The sequence below is a fragment of the Geotrypetes seraphini genome, chromosome 11, assembly GCF_902459505.1.
Source record: "Geotrypetes seraphini chromosome 11, aGeoSer1.1, whole genome shotgun sequence".
Taxonomy (NCBI): domain Eukaryota; kingdom Metazoa; phylum Chordata; class Amphibia; order Gymnophiona; family Dermophiidae; genus Geotrypetes; species Geotrypetes seraphini.
Window position 1 is genome coordinate 12,549,922 of NC_047094.1, and position 20,668 is coordinate 12,570,589.

The following is a 20,668-nucleotide window of genomic DNA, read 5'->3' on the forward strand; positions in this document are numbered from 1 at the left end:
TAGCGCGCGCACCGGATTAGAGCGCGCAAAAGCGCGCGCTAGCCGAAAAATTACCGCCTGCTCAAGAGGAGGGGGTAGCGGCTAGCGTGCGTGACATTTTAGCGCACGCTATTCCGCGCGTTAAGACCTAACGTGCCTTTCGTACAAGGAGCCCTAAAATTAGTTATGCACACAGACGCTCATAATATTGATAAGAGTATTGTGTTCGCAACGTACATATCGTCTAGTCTAGTATATATTTATGAAGGGAATTTGAAAAAATAATCTCTCGTGGCACACCCAAAATCTCTTCAGGGCCCACCACTGTGCCGTGGCACACAGTTTGAGAGACGCTGCCTTAAACTGTTCCAGACAAACTACTTGGCATGTGGTAGGCAAAGCATTGGTCCACTCAAGGTGGGGCATGCCAAGTTTACACTTAAATTTTTGCCAGAAATTTAAATAAAAATAAAATCAAAGTGTGTGTTGTTGTTTTGTATTATTTTTTTGTTGCTTGAGTTCTGGTTAACAGAGGCTACAGCTTGCACTGGGTGCAACCCTATATTATAAACTAGGTCACATGTATAATCAAAATCTTATGTAATGTGCATAATACACTGCTTTGTATATATTATACACAAAGGTAGTGCGCTGTTGTCACTCTTCCCAGAATAAAGGTTTGTTGTCACTATAATACTTGGAGGAGTGAGGGAGATGTTAAATGAGGCTGAAGCAGAAAGCCACTCAAACACAATATTGTGGCATGTAAGACACTATTGCATGCAGTTGTTTTGGGCAGGAAAACCTGCAGCAAGAGTTGGGGGAGGAGAGAGACGAGACGCACACAATTTGTACCTAGAGAAAATTTTGAGAAGCTCATTTTGCTTCAGAGCAGACACTAGTGTACAGTTCCCCCTTCGAATCTGCGGTTTCAGTACCCGCGGATTTGGTTATTTGCGATTTTTTTTTTTTAACAAAACTCTGCATCGGACCTTCCCCAGACCTTACCTGCTGGTCTAGCGGCGACACGGGGTAGGATCGATCGTCCTACGCTCCTGCCCCGTGCAGAGCCGTCATCAAAACAGCTGCCGCGAGTTCCCGTTGTAGTCTCGTTCCCGTATTCTGGAACGTTTACAGATTTTCCTATGCAAGAAGCATCCAACAATTCAAACTCTCCCTTCCTTCCAGAAAAAGAATTAAAGGCGTTAGAATCTGTAGTCAATCTTTGGCTTTTAAACTTTCGCAACTATGGAATGAACTTCCCTTAACTTTGAGCAGCCCCAGTACTTTTCAATCTTTCCGTAAATCTCAAAAAACTTTTCTATTTGCTAAACATTTTGAAAATTAATTTCTTTTCAAACTTTTGTTTTTATTTTCTTCAGTTTTTACTTAATTGTTGTAAACCGTGTTGAGCTTCTTTAGTTGAAGACCCGGTAAATCATAATGCCGTTGTACAGGGCCATGGTGAGACCTCATCTGGAGTACTGTGCAATTCTGGAGGCCACATTACAGTAAAGATGTGCGCAGAATTGAATTGATAACCACAAATGACTTAAAAAAAAACACGTGAAAGCACTTTTGCATGCAGCCTAATTTAAACTAACCTCTAATGGAGTAAAAAAAAAAACTGGATGAGCTCAAAAAGCTTAATTTGAGGAAGAAGTCAGCTTCAGTTCCAGTAATACCACAACAACAGAGGCCTAATAACAAATTAAAACCATTTCTGAAAACTGTGGCAGATCTATTTAAGTTGTTTTTCTGTTTTACTTTTCTTTACGCTCTTAAGCTTCCACAGCTAGTGTCATGATTGGTCCAGTTATCATGTTGTGGCTTTCTTCAGAGTGTGGTGTGAGCTGCAGTTTTGTCTTTTTGTATAGTGATCCTCAAAACTGATTGAGGCAGAGTCAGGTCATAAATTTAAACTTTAAAGATGTTCTCTCCATAAAGCTGCAGTATATGCTCTTAGGTTTCTGGAGCTGGCATCATGATTCATTTCAGTTGTGCACTGGTCTAGGGTTACGAGATGCCCGGATTTCCCTGGACATGCCCAGGGGTCCGGATGGCTTTTCAAAACTCAGCACTTTGTCTTAACCAGAACCCGGCACTTTGTCTATGAGTGTCGGAGCTAATAGTGCCATGGCTGGCGATTTAAAACGCCTAACGCGGCTTTGTAACAGGAGCCCTAGATGAAGTCTTCCTGAGTTTCATCAAAATTGCTCGCTAACTGTAAGTGATATTCAGCTGTTAAGAAAACTGATAAGCATATGTGCACCCTGCAGCGAGAACAAGGAGAGCCATTTGCCACCTTCTCTACGTAATATGATAAAGGAGACTCTGGGTAAGTCACCTAACCTTCTATTGTCCCAGGTACTTAAGAGTACGTGATTACCATTCAGCGTATTGTAAACCACTTTGGATGAATCTCTCCATGAAAAAGACAGTTAATAAATTCCAATAAATAAAAAAGTGCCAGCGCTTCTGAAAAGCTGGAGGACATTTGCAAATACTTTTGGCAACAGTTATTGTTCTGTTTGCCATGTTTATTGCCTTTGCCACTGTTACAAAATTTAAGTGACCTGGAGAAAGACAATAGTAAAACCCTTGGTTCAGAACAGCTTTCTTAGAGCAGTTGAGTTATTGAGTGGAGATGATAAAATCCTGAACAGTTTGTTTTGTCTCCTGGATCAAGATCCAGTCGCAGCCTTGGTCCTACAATCAGATTCATTTGTATACCTTGTTCTCACTCCAAGAAGCATGCTCTAGGCCAGTGGTTCCCAACCCTGTCCTGGAGGACCAACAGGCCAATCGGGTTTTCAAGCTAGCTCTAATAAATATGCATGAGAGAGATTTGCATATAATGGAAGTGACAGGCATGCAAATATGCTCCATGCATATTCATTAGGGCTATCCTGAAAACCCGATTGGCCTGGTGGTCCACCAGGACAGGGTTGGGAACCACTGCTCTAGGCAGCTGTCTATGCAAACATCCTTGCACTTCAGGTTACAATGATAAGTGAAATGAAAAATAAATAGGATGGAGTTAGTCTAGTGTCGATGGTCTTCATCATAAAGCATATGGGGACAGACTTAGATCTCTATACTTTTGGAAGAAAAGCAGGAGAGGGGAGAGATGAGACATTTAAAATATCTCCATGGCACAGGAAGCTGGCCTCTTTCACTTGAAAAGAAGCTCTGCAGTGAAGAGACAATGGCTGAAGGTGAAAGGAGATAAACTTGGGAGCAATCTAAGGAGACTTTTTTTTTTCAGAAAGGGTGGTGAATGCATAGAACAGCTTCCAGGTGCAGATGGAAGACTGAAGCCTAAAGGGTCAAGGATTTGATATACCCTTCAAAGCTATGGTGAGCTTCCTGGTATACTAAAATAAATCAAGTTTTTTGTACGATCATGTTTCTCCAAATCCTGCACTGAACAGTTATGTAGCAGCTGCCTGGTGAATGCACTAGCATGCACACAGATTCCCAGGCTGATCAGCATGCTCTTGGGGTGTTTGACAATTTTTGCATAACATCAGGCAGCCCTGTGCAAGGACTACAAAATCCCTCAGCTGGCTTTCCTGGAGGAAAAGTCCATAGTCTGTTATTGAGAAAGACAGGGGGAAGCCACTGCTTGCCCTGGATTGGTAGCATGGAATGTTGCTACTCCTTGGGTTTTGACCAGGTACTAGTGACCTGGTTTGGCCACCGTGAGAACAGGTTACTGGGCTTGTTGGACCATTGGTCTGACCCAGTAAGGCTATTATGCTCTTATGACCTCTAGCAACCACTAAAGCAGGCAGGAACAATAATCTAATCTTCTAATAATAATAATAATCTAATAGTCTAATCTTGCCCCCCCTTCCCCCCACTCGAAGCCATGCTAGACGGAATGGCCAGAATAGTGTGAAATACCATCAAATAAACTCTTAGGCAGAAGACCAGGGTGGGGCACAAAGGTCACAACCCTACCACCTTTTTGCCCTTAAGCAGCAGAACAGGCAAGTCTACTGAGGCCATGGCCTCCATATTTTGGCTAACAGGGCATCAGCAGCTATTGAGCTCGGTAGTGGGGTTGGAGATTGGCTGAGTTGGGATCCTACAAAGGTGTTCAACCCCTGATGTGCGCTACCTGCTTCCTGTAATCCTGTGCCCCATGTTCACCCATCTGTGCCCCCCAAGAACCAGCACTCTGCCCCTGTTAACTCCTCAATGACCACCTGCTTGAAGACCAACATCAAGGCCCACGAACCATGAGGCAAGACTGGTAGGGTTACCATATGGCTCGATGTGTCAATCCATCCTCCTTATTCTGGAGTCTTATGGTGGTAACCCTAAGACTGTGTAGTTCTTTTTGGGGGGAAGCTGCAATCTATGGGCAGTTTGTTTATGGTTTTTAGGTTGGTTTTATTGGGGGGGGGGGGGGTAGGACCTCACAGCAAAGTCAACCATCAACACATATAATGTAAACCACTTAGGCTATAAGTGGTCTATAAATATTTAAATAAATAAAGAATGTCTGAGCAGTAATTATGATTGTTAAAACTCATTTCTGGTTGTTTTGGGTTTTTTTTTTTTTTTTTGGGGGGGGGGGTAGGTTTGCAAATGGCGCCAACTTTGTAGGCTTGCCTCAAAAAACCACCCCAGTCGACCCTCTCGCTCCATTTCCTAGCCTACTACTGTCGTCTTGAGGAGGGGGCGAGGTCTCTTTCGCCAGTCCCCGCCCCCTCCGCAGCCCAGCGACTCCCCGGCCTGCTTCCTCGAGACGAGGCCTCGCGAACGAGCATGCGCAGCACGGGCCCGCGGCGCAACGTCCCAGAAGCCGTTTGCTTTCCCGCCCGTGACGTTTGGCGCGCGCATGCGTGGAAGAGCGCCGCTCTCGCCTCACGTTCCTGCGTGCCCGGTAACGAACGGCGCCGAGTCGTTGTCAACGGCAGCGAGGTAAGAAAAGAACCACAGCCGGTTCGTGCGGTACCACAGCCGGGGGTGGGGGCTCTGAGCCGCCTTCTGTGTATCTTTACCTCGATACTGTTCATCCCCAGCGCCCTTCTCCTATTCCATCGCGCTGGGACACTTTTCGGCATCTAGATGGCAGTGACAGCAGCAGCAGCAGCAGCCTCGTCCCCCCTCCCCCATGGACTAGATCAGTGGTCCCCAACCCTTTCCTGGAGGACCACTAGCCAGTCGGGTTTTCGGGATAGCCCTAATGAATATGCATGAGAGAGATTTGCATATAATGGAAGTGACAGGCATGCAAATCCGCTCCATGCATATTCATTAAGGCTATCCTGAAAACCCGATTGGCCTGGTGGTCCTCCAGGACAGGGTTGGGAACCACTGATCTAGATGGCAGTGACAGCAGCAGCAGCAGCAACTGTACACAACTGCCTCGTCCCCCCTCCCCCATGGACTAGATCAATGGTCCCCAACCTGTCCTGGAGGACCACTAGCCAGTCGGGTTTTCGGGATAGCCCTAATGAATATGCATGAGAGAGATTTGCATATAATGGAAGTGACAGGCATGCAAATCCGCTCCATGCATATTCATTAAGGCTATCCTGAAAAACAGATGGCCTGATGGTCCTCCAGGACAGGGTTGGGGACCACTGATCTAGATGGCAGTGACAGCAGCAGCAGCAGCAACTGTACACAACTGCCTCGTCCCCCCTCCCCCATGGACTAGATCAATGGTCCCCAACCTGTCCTGGAGGACCACTAGCCAGTCGGGTTTTCGGGATAGCCCTAATGAATATGCATGAGAGAGATTTGCATATAATGGAAGTGACAGGCATGCAAATCCGCTCCATGCATATTCATTAAGGCTATCCTGAAAACCCGATTGGCCTGGTGGTCCTCCAGGACAGGGTTGGGAACCACTGATCTAGATGGCAGTGACAGCAGCAGCAATTGTACACAACTGCCTCATCCCCCCTCCCCCGTGGACTAGATCAGTGGTCCCCAACCCTGTCCTCGAGGACCACTAGCCAGTCGGGTTTTCGGGATAGCCCTAATGAATATGCATGGGGCAGATCTGCATTCCTATCATCTTCATTCCATGCAAATCTCTTTCATGCATATTCATTAGGGCTATCAAGAAAACCTGACTGGCCGTTGGGAACCACTGGAATAGATAGTTGCGCGGAGACAGATATGTCACTCATCCCCAGTGGAATCTGACCCACTTCCACCTGCTGGAGTTGATACAGGAGACTGGAGACAAGTAAATATATATATTTTTGGAATGGTGTTCACTATTCTAATCCTTGGTCTTATATACTGGGTCATTCCCTAGAGCTGGGGTAGGCAATGCCGGTCCTCGAGAGCCACAGGCAGGTCAGGTTTTCAGGATATTCACAACGAATTAGATGGATTTGCATGCATTGCATATTTATTGTGGATATCCTGAAAACCTGACCTGCCTGAGGCTCTCGAGGACCGGAATTGCCTACCCCTGCCCTAGAGCAGGGATCTCAAAGTCCCTCCTTGATGTCTGCAATCCAGTTGGGTTTTCAGGATTTCCTAAATGTATATGTATGAGATCTATGTGCATGCCCTGCTTTCAGTGCGTATTCATTGGGGAAATCCTGAAAACTCGACTGGATTGCGGCCCTCAAGGAGGGACTTTGAGATCCCTGCCCTAGAGGGACTTGATCTGGTTAACAGACCACAATCTTAAAGAGACTGATAAATAGTAATAGAGGAGAAAAGTCAGTAGATATCAATATACACTTATCAGCTAAAGGATTTTATCAATTATTGGTAAGATATTTTGTTAACAGATAAGTTTTTCAGGTTTTTCTAAGATGAGTCAATGAAGAGAGGGTTCTAATATCTGAAGGAAGATCATTCCAGATTTTCACTATAGTTAAATATCAAAGAATGTAAAAGTTTACCTAATGTTTGAATCCCTTTAATAGATGGAAGTAGTAATTTATACTTATGTATATATCTCGTAGACTGAATACGATATGAATTAAAAGAGGAAAAAGTGGGGAAAAACCCATATAAACTTTTAAAAATAACATTTACACACTTAAACTGAATTCTCCAATATATCGGAAGCCAATGTAAAGCCCTCAACAATGGGGTGACATGATCGTATTTATTCTTACCAAAAATTATTTTAGCTGCCATGTTCTGAATAAATTGTAATCTCTTCAGATTACCTTTATTCAACCAGTAAACATAGAAACATGATGGCAGTTAAAGCCCAAATGGCCCATCCACAGCATCCACTAGGTATGCTAAGCCTCATTTTGGTCTTCCTTCTAAGCCTTATCCTGGTGCTCCACTTGTCTCTCAGGGGGAGATGCTCAAAAGCTTGCTGTGGAAGTAAGACTAGTTGTAGCTAGTCTTATTTGCAAGGCAGTTCAGCCTCTGATGCCCAAAATTTACCTCAGACCATATGTATAATTTGATATCAGTTTGTATCATGTAAGTTCCGTGTTAATATATGAAAATCGGTTCAGTGATTGCATTTGTTTTCTGAGGTTTGAACTTTGATAGAGGGTTTTATCCACACAAAGTCCCATCACCTATTTGGAATGTACGATTTCTGATGCCCTCTATTACAGAAAATATATATATTTTTTAAATCTTTATTCATTTTCAAATATTACAACAAGTGTATAATAAACAGTCAGAAAATTTTTTACTAATCACTTGACAATCTTACTTATATTCTCCCAAATATATAGATATAAAAGAGTCCCATCCCAGCCACCCATACATTAATAACAAACAGTTATCAATTATTACCTTTCACAATCCCACCCCCTCTATATCTTATCTAATACTAAGGTGTTTAAGATGTCTGATCATACAGAAAATATTAAGGTTTGATATACCTAGAATGGACTTCTTGTGACAGATCTGATCTCTGTGTTTTTGCTCGTCCTTTGAGATTTTCTTTTAAGATCAAAATAATGGTTGGGCCATAGCACTAAGAGCTCATTCCAGTATACTGCCTATATATATCTGTGTTTGTTTCACTTCTCTTTTTCTTCCTCTCTCTCTGCCTGTCTTATAGTAGGGCTCCCTTTTTATACTACGTGTTTGGAGAAAGAAGCAAGTTTAAGTTACATTCCTCCCAGAGACAGAGCCTCCCAGCTCCAACACTGCAGGTAAGCCCTGCTGATTGCCAGTAGAAAAACAGCTTTATATTCAGTTATGTATTTAGTGAATTCTCTACGAAAATGGATGAAAGAACATTTGGTGGAACCAGGGGGGAGGGAAGAAGAAGGGGAGGTTGAACATGGATGGAGGGAAGAGGAAGAGATGGTACACAAGGATGGATGGAAGGAAGTGGAAGAGGAGGGAAGAAATGGTGCACATGGATGGAGGGAAGGGGAATAGTTGGAAAGATAGATTTGAGATGGAGGCAGAAAAATGGAAGAAAACTGAATGTTAAAAATCAGTGCCAAAGAAGGATGTAGTGCAAAAAGTGAAGAAGATGGAAGAAACAGCAAATGCATAAAGAGACCTTGGAAACAGAGTTAAGAGCACAGATGGAACAAGATGATCAGAAAAATAAAATGGATGTCATATAACAAAGGTAGGAAAAATGTTTTTATTTTCAATTTAGTGATGTAAATTTTCAAAACTGACATATTTCAATCTGTTGTTTTTATATTTTGGACCTGGCTTTTCAGCAAATTGTAGCTCTATCCTTCCCCCCCTTTCTCTCCCACCTTCTACACATAAGTTCATGTAATCCTTTTTCTTCTTCTCTACCCACTATTTTAAGTTCTTGTAAACCGTGTCGAGCTCCATTCTCATGGAGATGATGCGGTATATAAACTTAAGGTTTAGATTAGATTAGATTAGATGGACTGTTCAGGAAGAAATGCATTACATTCTATTTCTCTTGTGGTGTACTGTGTGCAGAGTCTGACATATTAGGGTTTCATTTGTGTACATTAGTACTTTTAGTTTGTGGGTTTGTATTGGAAAAGGGTTGTTTTTTTTTCTGTTTTCTGCATGTGTGTCCGAAGTCAGGTGTTTTGGTGGGAATAGAAGTCTAGAAACTTTGGTTGGTGTTGTGGCCTCAAGTAGGAAAATTTGTCAGCTCTCCTTCAGCTTTTTTGGACTTAAAACAGCCCCAAATGAAAAATTAGTAATTACTTATGGCATGATCCCTGATAAACGACACTCACATACCCAAATTTCTAATCTCTGTTTATATTCGAGACAATCTTTTTTCCTCCTTTTGTGTGGGAGAAAAGGTTATCTCAGTTTATATTCATGTATATTTGGTAGTTAGATTGTGAGCCTACCAGGACAGAGGGAGACATACTTGAGTATGTAAACAGCTTTGACTATAAGCAATATATAAATACTAAAAATAAATAAATGTGAGGAGTCAAAGTTTGAGGACTGAATGGATGAATAAGTCCATTGATTAAGAGGGTATGACCAATATTGCTATTTCTCACTTTGAAGACAGATCTTAACTAGAATAATTTGGTAATACTGTTGTATTTTCATGCTGATATCTGTCTCATTCATGCAATATCATTGGCAGAGTGCAAATACCTATCAGGTATCATAGCGGAAGACGTTAAAAAGGTTGGTTTTGACAGGGTCTGGGTGGCTTCCCCCTATCCTATACCCAGGGTTCTTGTGCTTCTTTCTGAGCTGAATTTCACTACTTTGATTTCAGAAGATGCTGAGCGAGGAGAGCAGTGATGACAACAGCATTAGTCCAACAGAATTGTCAGACGAAATACTTTTGCACATCCTGAGCTATATCCCCAGCATTGACCTGATCCTGAATGTCAGGAGGACATGCAGGAAACTTGAAACTCTGTGTCTCGACAAGAGTTTGATCCAGCATGTTCTGCTTCACAAGGAATATCAGGTGAGGAGGAAATGTGGTCAGTCCTAGAAACTCAGCATGGTGCAATTCTTTCTTTCTCTGTGATGAGATAGATTTTAAGTTTTACTAAATCTAGATTAAAAGAAAGTCTGCAGAGAATAAAAACTATTATTTTAAGTTCTCTGAGGACAAGCAGGCTTAATATTTTCACAAGTGGATGATGTCATCCACACAACCCAGTACAGACACTACTAAGAACACTAAGACTCCTTTTACTAAGGTGCGCTAGCGTTTTAAGCGCACGCAGGATTTTAGCGCGCGCTAAACCTGTGCTACGCTTCTAGAACTAATGCCAGCTCAATGCTGGTGTTAAGGTCTAGCGCACGTGGCAATTCAGTGCATGCTATTATCCCAGGACAAGCAGGCAGCATATTCTCAACAGGTAGGTGATGTCACCGACGAAGCCCCACAGCGGACAGCCTCGCAAGCAGACTTGCTTGAAAATCTTTGTAAGAGCTTGCGAGTGCCTTCCTGCCTGAGTCAGGGCGCGCGTCCCCTGTGAGGTACCTCAGTTCAACGTTTTCTGCGGAGCCGAGAAGTCCTCTTCACTTCAGCTCTACAGCTACTTCGTTGTCTTCTCGCACCGCGGCTTTGTTGTTTTTCTCAGTCGCTGTGCCTGCTTGTCTTTTTCTCCTTTTTTTTTTTTAAAGTTTTTTATTGTTTCTTTTTGGCCGGCGGCCTTTCAGCCTAGGCCTGGCCGCTGAACCTCGTTCTTTCGTCGGCCTTTCTTTTTTCTATGTCCCGGCTTCTTACCGGTTTCAAAAAGTGTAGCCAGTGCGGCAAGGTAATTTCACTCACCGATCCTCATCGTTGGTGTAATGCTTACCTGGGTCCCGAACATTGCCCCGACACTTGTTCGTGCTGTGCTACCCTTCAGCCTAGAGCCCTTCGCAGATGCTGTGCCAAAATTCTTCAACTATTTGGCATTATGGAGCAGTCTGCTGAGAGGGTCTCTACCTTGGCTTCGGGGACGGCCTCGACTTCCAAGACCTCGACCCAGACACCCGTAGCTGCCTCAACCTCGACACCTTCGGTCTCGAAGGCCTCACCTGCAGTCCCTTCTAAGTCTTCATCTGTGGGTAAGTCTCCTGTTTCTCCTTCAGGTACCCTTCCTAAGAAGCTTCTAGAGTCTCAGGCATCCCAGGCCGTGCCTACAATCCTGCCAGTCTCTTCGAGACCTCCAGCTAAGCGTGCTTCCAAACATAGGGAATACTCATCCTTGAGGTCGCCCTCTTTGGAGCGCACTGCTGCATCTTCGAGACTTGATCCCTTTGTCTCGGTGCCTATGTTCAAGGACATGTTGAAAGCCATTCTGACCACTCAGATTTCCTCGGTCATGGCTCAGCTCCAACCGGCCTCAACCCTGCTTCCTACGAGCCAGCCTGAACCTCAGCCTCAGCCTCCTGTTGAGGCACCTTGAGGCAAGTCTCGGAAGTCTCGTCGCTTATCATCCAGTGACTCTTCGCCTCCTCCTGGGACATGCTCTCCTGAACCTCGGTCGAGGCATCGCTCGAGGCATTCAAGGTACCTTGCTTTCAAGCGCAGTCAAGAGTCTTTTCTCAAGCAGAAAACCTTTCCTCCTCTGGATACTGAGTCTTCTATGCCTCGTTTATCAAAGGCCATTGAGACTTCTTCAAAACCTAAACATAGGTCTCATAAAACTTTCTCACCGGCTGCTTCTCCTCAAAGTTCATCCATGTCGAAGACTACTCCATCGAGATCGCTTCCAAGGGAGCCTTCTGCTCCTGCCTCGACCCACTCTGCCTTGACATCTTTGAAAAAAACCTGAATATAAATGATGATTTAACATTTTTTCTGTGTACAGTGTGCTTTGTGGTTTTTTTTAAATTTTGTGGTTACCATTATGTATTAATAAGATTATATTGTGTGTGTATATGAAAAATGGATGTAAGAAATTACATTACAGTTAGTAGTCATGGGCAGAGTTTGGATGGGTTTAGGGTGGAGTTTGGGCAGGTTTAGGGTGGGGTTTAGGGCAGAGTTTGGGCGGGGGTACTCGGTTGGTATTTGTTAGGCTTAGGGGGTACTTGGCTTGAAAAGGATGAGAAACACTGGTATAAGAGAAGCCCTGTAAATTATTTTAAAAAGATATCAAAGTTACTGTTTTTGAGCAGCACTAAGAATATAAGAACATAAGCATCGCCTCTGCTAAGTCAGACCATAGGTCCATCATGCCCAACAGTCCGCTCCAGCGGCGGCCCTCCCAGGTCAATGACCTGTAAGTGATCCTTTACTCAAAAAACATTTTGCTCTGTATAATATCCCTCTAATTATACCCTTCAATCCCCTTTTCCTTTAGGAAATCATCCAATCCCATTTTGAAACCCAAAATCGTACTCTGCTCTACCACCTCCTCTGGAAGTGCATTCCAGGTGTCCACCATCCTCTGAGTGAAGAAGAATTTCCTAGCATTTGTTCTGAATCTGTCTCCTTTTAATTTTTTTGAGTGCCCTCTTGTTTTAGTTGCCCCCGCCAGTCTGAAGAATCTGTCCCTCTCTCCCTTCTCTATACCTATCATGATCTTGTAAGTTTCTATCATGTCCCCTCTGAGTCTCCACTTCTCCAGGGAAAAGAGCCCCAGCTTCTCTAGTCTTTCAGCATATGGAAGGTTTTCCATGCCTTTTATCATTCTTGCTGCTCTTCTCTGGACCCTCTTGAGTATCGCATATCCTTCTTAAGGTACGGCGACCAGTATTGAACGCAGTACTCCAGATGCAGGCGCACCATTGCCCAATACAGTGGCAGGATAACTTCCTTCGTTCTGGTAGTGATACCTTTTTTGATTATGCCCAACATTCTGTTCGCTTTCTTTGAGGCTGCTGCGCATTGTGCCGCTGGCTTCATTGTTTTATCCACCAAAACCCCTAAGTCCTTTTCTAATTTACCTTCCCCCAGTACCATCCCTCCCATCGTGTAGTTGTACATCAGGTTTCCTTTCCCTATATGCAAGACTTTACATTTCTCTACATCTGCCATTTATTTGCCCACTCACTCAGTCTGTTCAGGTCCCTTTGCAGTTCTTTACATTCCTCAACAGTTCTAACTCTACTGGAGAGTTTTGTGTCGTCCGTGAATTTTATAACTTCACACTTCGTCCCTGATTCCAGGTCATTAATAAATATATTGAACAGCAGTGGTCCCAGCACTGACCCTTGCAGGACGCCACTTGTGACCCCTTTCCAGTCAGAGTAGTGACCCTTTACTCCTACCCTCTGTTTTCTGTCCGCCAGCCAATTTCTGATCCATCTGTGTACGTCCCCTTCCACCCCATGTTCCACAGTTTCCTTAGTAGGCGCTCGTGGGGTACCTTGTCGAAGGCTTTTTGGAAGTCTAGATATACGATGTCTATGGGGTCACCTTTGTCCAATTGTTCGTTTATCCCCTCAAAGAAGTGCAGTAATTATCCCAGGACAAGCAGGCAGCATATTCTTAACACATGGGTGACGTCACCGACGGAGCCCTCGGTACGGACCTTTTTAACTAGAAGTTTCTAGTTGGCCGCACCGCGCGTGCGCGAGTGCCTTCCCGCCCGACGGAGGAGTGCGTGGTCCCCAGTTTCTTCGTTTCCGCGGAGCGAAGAAGACGCGTGTGTTTTTTCAACGGCCGTTGAAACCACTTTTTGCCTTCCCGCTCGCGCTTTTTTTCCATTTTTTTATCTTCCTTGCCTTCGGGTTTCGTTTTTCTTTGCTTTGTAAAAAAAAAAATAAAAAAAACTTTGCTTTTTTTCCCCTTTTTTCGTTTTGCCCCGGCGGGGCCTGTTGCCATTATACAGGCCTCGGGGTTCGATTTTGCGGAGGCCGTTTTCCCCTTCATGCCCCCGCAGGTCGGTTTTAAAAAGTGCCAGCGGTGTGCACGCCCGATCTCCCTCACTGACCCACACAATTGGTGTTTGCAGTGTTTGGGTCCGGAGCATCGGGCGGACTCCTGCACCCGCTGTGCCACTCTTCAAAAGAGAACCCTTAAAAACCGAAGAATTCAACAAACTCTCCTCTTCGGCACCGGGTCGGCGATGGACTCCTCGACATCGACAACGGTACCACAGAAATCGGCACCGTCTACCTCGACACCGCCCGACCCCACATCGGCGTCTCTGGCGCCAGGTAAGCCGGCTAAGAAGCCTTCCTCTTCCCTCGAGCGCCCTCCAACTACGGTGGCGACGCCGACCTTGCCGGCATCGCACTGGTCCCGCAAGCGCTCCGCCCCGATCTCGGTGAGTGCCTCGTCATCGGCCTCCTCATCGCCGGGGCGTGGAGCGGCATCTAAGGAACCGAAGAAAAAGAAAGCGGTTCCGATGCCACCCCTAGATGACCGTATCTCGGCCATCTTAAAGGTTCAACTCCAGGAACAATTGCAGCAGCAACTCAAACACCTGTTGCCCACTATCCTGGCACCGCTCCTTCCGGTACCAGACCGGCCCGAGCCCCGTACCGAGCCCCCGGTATCCACCCCTTCGGTACCCATCAACACTTCCATGCCGATTCTTTCAGCTGAGCAGCTCCATGCCCATCCAGTGGTTCACTCCCATACCACATCGGATCCTCCTCGGCACCAAGCAGTGCGTCATTCTTCCCGGGACCGGGATCGACGCCGGTCTTCCTCTCCTGGTACCGTTTCGGTGCGTTCTGGAAAATCTTTATCCAAAACCCGCCATACCTCACCTTCCACCCCGGTGTCTCGACATGCACCAGAGGTCCGGGACCCTGACTTATGGGAGGAAACTCCTCTCGGTACCGAGGAGGATCCCTCCTCATCTGAGGAGGACCCGTCGGCACCCGATGCCACCTCCAAACCGGAGCAGTCCTCATTTTCTAAATTTCTGAGGGAAATGTCTGCAGCCCTGTCCCTTCCTTTAGAATCTGACTCAAAGAAGTCTCAAGCCTTCCTGGAGGCTTTAGATTTCGAACAGCCTCCTAAAGAGTTCCTCAAGCTCCCCGTGCATGACATCCTACGGGAGACCTTTTACAAAAACTTAGAGAATCCCCTTACGGTACCGGGGGCTCCACGTAAACTGGACAACCTCTATCGAGTTATCCCTATTCCAGGGTTCGACAAGTCTCAATTGCCCCATGAGTCCCTTCTTGTTGAATCCACCTTGAAAAAGACTCAGGGCTCCAGTGTCTATGCCTCTACCCCTCCTGGCAGAGAGGGTAAGACCATGGACAAGTTTGGCAAGAGGCTCTACCAGAATGCCATGCTGGCCAACAGGGCGAACAACTATTCCTTCCATTTTTCATTCTATATGAAACATTTGGTCCAACAGCTGTCTGCCCTTCAAAAGTACCTGCCGGAGCGCAAGGTCCCACTGTTCCAACAGCACATCTCTGGCCTTCTTCAGTTGCGCAAGTTTATGGTCCGCTCGATATACGACTCATTCGAGCTCACCTCCCGTGCCTCTGCCATGGCCGTTGCCATGAGCCGCTTGGCCTGGTTGAGAGTCTCCGACCTGGACATCAACCACCAGGACCGTCTAGCCAATGCCCCCTGTCTCGGGGATGAACTTTTTGGAGAGTCACTGGATTCCACCACCCAGAAACTCTCCGCCCATGAAACAAGGTGGGACACCCTGATCAAACCAAAAAAGAAGGCTCTGCCTGCCCGACCTTATCGACCTCAGTCATCTTATCAGCGCAGGTTCTCAGCCAGGCCACTCAATCCGCCTCCTCAACAACCTCGGCGGCCCCGTCAACAGCAGCACCATGCCCAGGCTCGTTCTCAGGCCACTCAACCCTCCAAGCCTCTTCAGCCTGCTAAGCAATCCCAGCCCTTTTGACTCTTCTCTCCAGGGCATAGCCAGTCATCCACCCTCGCTACCTCTTCCACAACCAATCGGAGGTCGTCTCACCATTTTCTCCAGCCGTTGGGAGGTCATCACATCGGACCAGTGGGTCCTCAACATCATCCGCCACGGCTACTCTCTCAACTTCCAGACTCTTCCACCGGACAACCTTCCCGTAGAGTCTGCTTCACACTCATCTCAAACCCCCCTTCTCCTGAGGGAGGTTCAATCCCTCCTCCTTCTCAATGCCATCGAAGAAGTACCTCCAGATCAAAGGGGTCAGGGATTCTACTCCCGCTACTTCCTGGTACCCAAAAAGACGGGAGACCTCCGTCCCATTCTCGATCTCAGGGACCTCAACAAGTGTCTGGTCAAGGAGAAGTTCAGAATGCTCTCCCTTGCCACGCTCTACCCTCTTCTTTCTCAACACGACTGGCTATGTTCCCTGGACCTCAAAGAGGCCTACACTCACATCTCCATCAATCAGAATTCTCGCCGCTACCTGCGGTTCCAGGTGCTGCACCACCACTATCAGTACAAGGTGCTACCGTTTGGCCTCGCTTCCTCACCCAGGGTCTTCACCAAGTGCCTTATAGTAGTGGCGGCCTTTCTCAGGTCTCACAACCTCCAGGTGTTCCCCTATTTGGACGATTGGTTGGTGAAAGCACCTACGTCTCAACTTGTGCTACAGGCTACTCATCACACCATCTCTCTCCTCCACCTCCTGGGGTTCGAGATCAACTACCCCAAGTCGCATCTGCTTCCCACCCAGCGACTTCAGTTCATTGGAGCAGTTCTGGACACCACACTAATGAGGGCTTTTCTCCCCTCCGATCGTCAGCAAACCCTGCTCCACCTCTGTCGTCAGGTGCTCCTGCATCCCTCCATTCCTGCCCGTCAGATGATGGTCCTCCTGGGTCACATGGCCTCGACGGTGCATGTCCTTCCTCTGGCACGTCTCCACCTTCGCACACCTCAGTGGACCCTCGCCAACCAATGGTCACAGACTACGGATCTTCTTTCTCATCCCATCTCTGTGACATCATCTCTTCAGCAATCTCTCCAATGGTGGTTGAACTCCTCAAATCTTTCCAGGGGTCTACTTTTTCATCTACCCCCTCACTCTATGATCATCACCACGGATGCGTCCCCCTATGCGTGGGGAGCTCACCTAGGAGATCTACGCACCCAGGGACTTTGGACCCCACAGGAGCGTCGTCATCACATCAATTTCCTGGAACTCAGAGCCATGTTCTACGCCCTCAAGGCTTTCCAACATCTCCTCTGTCCTCAAGTCCTCCTCCTGTGCACAGACAATCAAGTCGCCATGTACTACATAAACAAGCAAGGCGGCACCGGATCTCGCCCCCTTTGTTTGGAGGCTTTGCGCATCTGGACCTGGGCCACGGACCGCAATCTCTTTCTCAGGGCGGTCTATATCCAGGGCGAACAGAACTCCCTGGCCGACAATCTCAGCCGCATCCTTCAACCTCACGAGTGGACGTTGGACCCTCCGACTCTGCTCTCCATCTTTGCTCGATGGGGCACTCCGCAGGTGGACCTCTTTGCAGCACCTCACAATCATCAACTGCCCCTCTTCTGTTCCAGACTCTTCTCTCCTCACCGTCTGGCCCCGGATGCATTCCTGCTCGATTGGAGGGATCGGTTCCTGTATGCCTTCCCTCCACTTCCTCTGATGTTGCGGACCTTGTCCAAACTCCGCAAGGACAACGCCACCATGATTCTCATCGCCCCTCGGTGGCCTCGCCAACACTGGTTCTCCCTCCTGCTCCAACTCAGCTCCAGGGAGCCCATTCCTCTTCCTGTGTTTCCTACTCTACTTACGCAGCGGCATCAGTCTCTACTGCATCCCAATCTGTCTTCGCTCCACCTGACAGCTTGGTTTCTCTCGGGCTGACCTCTCCAGAGAATCTATCTCAGCCGGTCCGCCTCATCTTGGACGCCTCCAGGAAACCGGCCACCCTCCAATGTTACCATCAGAAATGGACCAGATTCTCCTCGTGGTGTCTCCGGCATCATCAGGAACCCACCTCCTTAGCGGTGGAAACTGTATTGGAATATTTGCTCTCGCTGTCCAATGCTGGCCTCAAAACTACCTCCATCAGAGTCCACCTCAGTGCCATCACTGCGTTTCATGAGCCTATTCTCGGAAAACCCCTCACGGCTCATCCTCTGGTTTCCAGATTTATGAGAGGGCTCTTCAATATCAAACCGCCTCTCAAGCCTCCTCCTGTCGTCTGGGACCTGAATGTGGTTCTCTCAGCACTCATGAAACCTCCATTTGAACCTCTTGCCACAACTTCGCTCAGGCTCCTTACCTGGAAGGTGCTTTTCCTAATTGCCATCACCTCTGCCAGGAGGGTTAGCGAACTGCATGCACTGGTTGCCGACCCACCGTTCACTGTTTTTCACCATGACAAGGTTGTTCTGCGTACCCACCCTAAATTCCTTCCCAAGGTGGTCTCGGCTTTTCACCTCAACCAGTCCATTGTGCTGCCTGTCTTCTTCCCTAAGCCTCACTCGCACCCTGGGGAACAGGCGTTGCACACGCTGGACTGTAAGCGTGCCCTTGCTTACTACCTTGATCGTACCAGAGCTCACCGTACATCCCCTCAGCTATTTTTGTCTTTCGATCCCAACCGTTTGGGTCGTCCTGTCTCCAAACGGACCCTTTCAAATTGGCTTGCTGCCTGTATTGCATTCTGCTATGCTCGGGCCGGTCTCTCACTGGAAGGTGCTGTCACGGCCCACAGAGTCCGAGCTATGGCTGCTTCTGTAGCTTTCCTCCGTTCCACGCCCATCGAGGAAATCTGCAAGGCTGCCACTTGGTCCTCAGTTCACACGTTCACTACTCACTACTGTCTGGATGCCTTTTCCAGACGGGATGGTCACTTCGGCCAATCGGTGTTACATAATTTATTTTCATGATGGCCAACCATCCCCCCTCCCTCTTTGTTAGCTTGGAGGTCACCCATGTGTTAAGAATATGCTGCCTGCTTGTCCTGGGATAAAGCACAGTTACTTACCGTAACAGGTGTTATCCAGGGACAGCAGGCAGATATTCTTACGTCCCACCCACCTCCCCGGGTTGGCTTCTTAGCTGGCTTATCCTAACTGGGGACCACGCACTCCTCCGTCGGGCGGGAAGGCACTCGCGCACGCGCGGTGCGGCCAACTAGAAACTTCTAGTTAAAAAGGTCCGTACCGAGGGCTCCGTCGGTGACGTCACCCATGTGTTAAGAATATCTGCCTGCTGTCCCTGGATAACACCTGTTACGGTAAGTAACTGTGCTGTTCGTTTGGAATGATCTTCCTTTACAGAAACCATGCTGGCTTGTTCTCATCAGATTATTTTGTTCTATATGCTCATTGATACTGTCCTTGATTAATGATTCGGCCATCTTCCCCAGAACTGAGGTTAAGCTCACCGGTCTGTAGTTCCCCGGGTCGCCTCTTGAGCCTTTTTTGAAGATATGTGTAACATTTGCTATCCTCCAGTCCTCCGGGATTACCCTTGTTTTCAAGGATAGGTTGCAAATCTGCTGTAGTAACTCTGCTGTTTCGTTTCTGAGCTCTTTCAGTATTCTCGGGTGGATTCCGTCTGGGCCTGGAGATTTGTCAGTTTTTAATCTATCTGTTTGAGTACGTCTTCGAGGCTTACCTCCATACATGATAATTTTTCTTCTTGATCCCCCTTGAAGATTTTTTCCGGTTCTGGCACGTTGGATGTGAAGACTGACGAAAAGAACGTGTTTAATCTGTCTGCCACCTCCTTTTCCTCCTTTACCACTCCCTTTCTGTCTCCCTCATCCAGGGGTCCCACCTCCTCCCTCACTGTTTTTTTTCCTTTCACATATCGAAAGAATGGTTTAAAATTCTGTACCTCCTTGGCAAGTTTCTCTTCATACTCTTTTTTTGCTTTTCTAACCACGCGGTGACATTCTTTTTGGTGCTTCCTGTGCTCTTTCCAATTTTCCTCGGTTTTATCCTTTATCCCAGGACAAGCAGGCAGGTATTCTTACAAGTGGGTGACGTGATCCAACGGAGCCCCGATGCGGACACCTCATAAGCAGACTTGCTAGAAGAAACTCAAAGTTTTGAGTCGCCCGCACCGCGCATGCGTGAGTGCCTTCCCGCCCAGCACAGGGCGCGTCTCCTCAGTTCTTACTTTTCCGCGGAGCCGAGAAGTCCGTCTTCGACTCTCTGCGTGAAGTATTTTCACTTGTGCCTTCTTTTGTCCGTGATTTTCTTCTTTGTTTTATTCTTTAAAAAAAAAAAAATTCTTCCGTTGGGCAGGCCACGTGGCCGCAGCCCCGCGGCTTCGATTTTGCGGCAGCGCTTTTTCGGCCTATATCCCGGCCTGCAAACGGTTTTAAAAAGTGTTCCAAGTGCCAGCGCGCGATTTCCCTGACAGACCCTCATCGACGTTGTCTTCGGTGTCTCGGGCCTCAACATCTCCCGAAATCGTGCCGGCCTTGCTCAACACTTAAGTCTCGTGCTTTCAAGCGTTGTTGCATCCTGTGGGTGCAGCTTTTCAGCATGGAGTCTTCGATGGAGCTTTCGTCCTCGAGGGGTGCTTCACCCTAGACATCATCCGATGCTCTCCAGGCTTCCACAGCTTCTGCTCCGAGCCTCATCAAACCTGCTTCGTTTGTACCGGCTATGTCTTCGACGCTTGCTGCAGTGCCTTCCTCTGTCTCTTCAGGTCAGATAGCACAGCAGCCCATTTCCCCAGTGGTGCTTAAAGTGCCCAAGGCGTCTAAGTTCAAGCACTCTCACACTGCCTCGAGGGAACACGAAGCCCGTGCAGGTGGTCCCATTGGAGACGCGGATCCATCCTTGCCGGCTTTGTTCCAGACCTTATTAGAGAAGCAATTCATTCAGCTCTTTACCACCATGGGGCCGAAGCTTCTCTCACAAATCCAGCCTGGGCATTCGGAGGTTTCCCGCGAGGTCGAGCCGCCTCCTGTGCCTAGGTCACATGCACACTCTCTGCTGGG

General features: G+C 47.3%; 1 protein-coding gene across 7 annotated transcripts in view; it reads left to right on the forward strand.

Annotated features, from left to right (window-relative positions):
* Nucleotides 1-4,753: 4,753 nt before the first annotated feature.
* FBXL18 (F-box and leucine rich repeat protein 18) overlaps nucleotides 4,754-20,668 on the forward strand; it is a 68,694-nt gene continuing 52,779 nt past the window's right edge. For 2 of the 7 annotated variants that reach the window (XM_033914485.1, XM_033914483.1), the window contains exon 1: nucleotides 9,696-9,832. Coding sequence is in view for 4 of the 7 variants with exons in the window: in XM_033914479.1 (XP_033770370.1) it covers nucleotides 4,832-4,914; nucleotides 8,003-8,096; nucleotides 9,635-9,832 (375 nt within the window). In the remaining 3 variants the exon portion in view is untranslated. Of the gene's footprint in view, nucleotides 4,915-8,002; nucleotides 8,097-9,634; nucleotides 9,833-20,668 lie in introns of those variants that run through there. The other 5 variants (XM_033914479.1, XM_033914481.1, XM_033914480.1 and 2 more) reach the window with 5 other exon arrangements.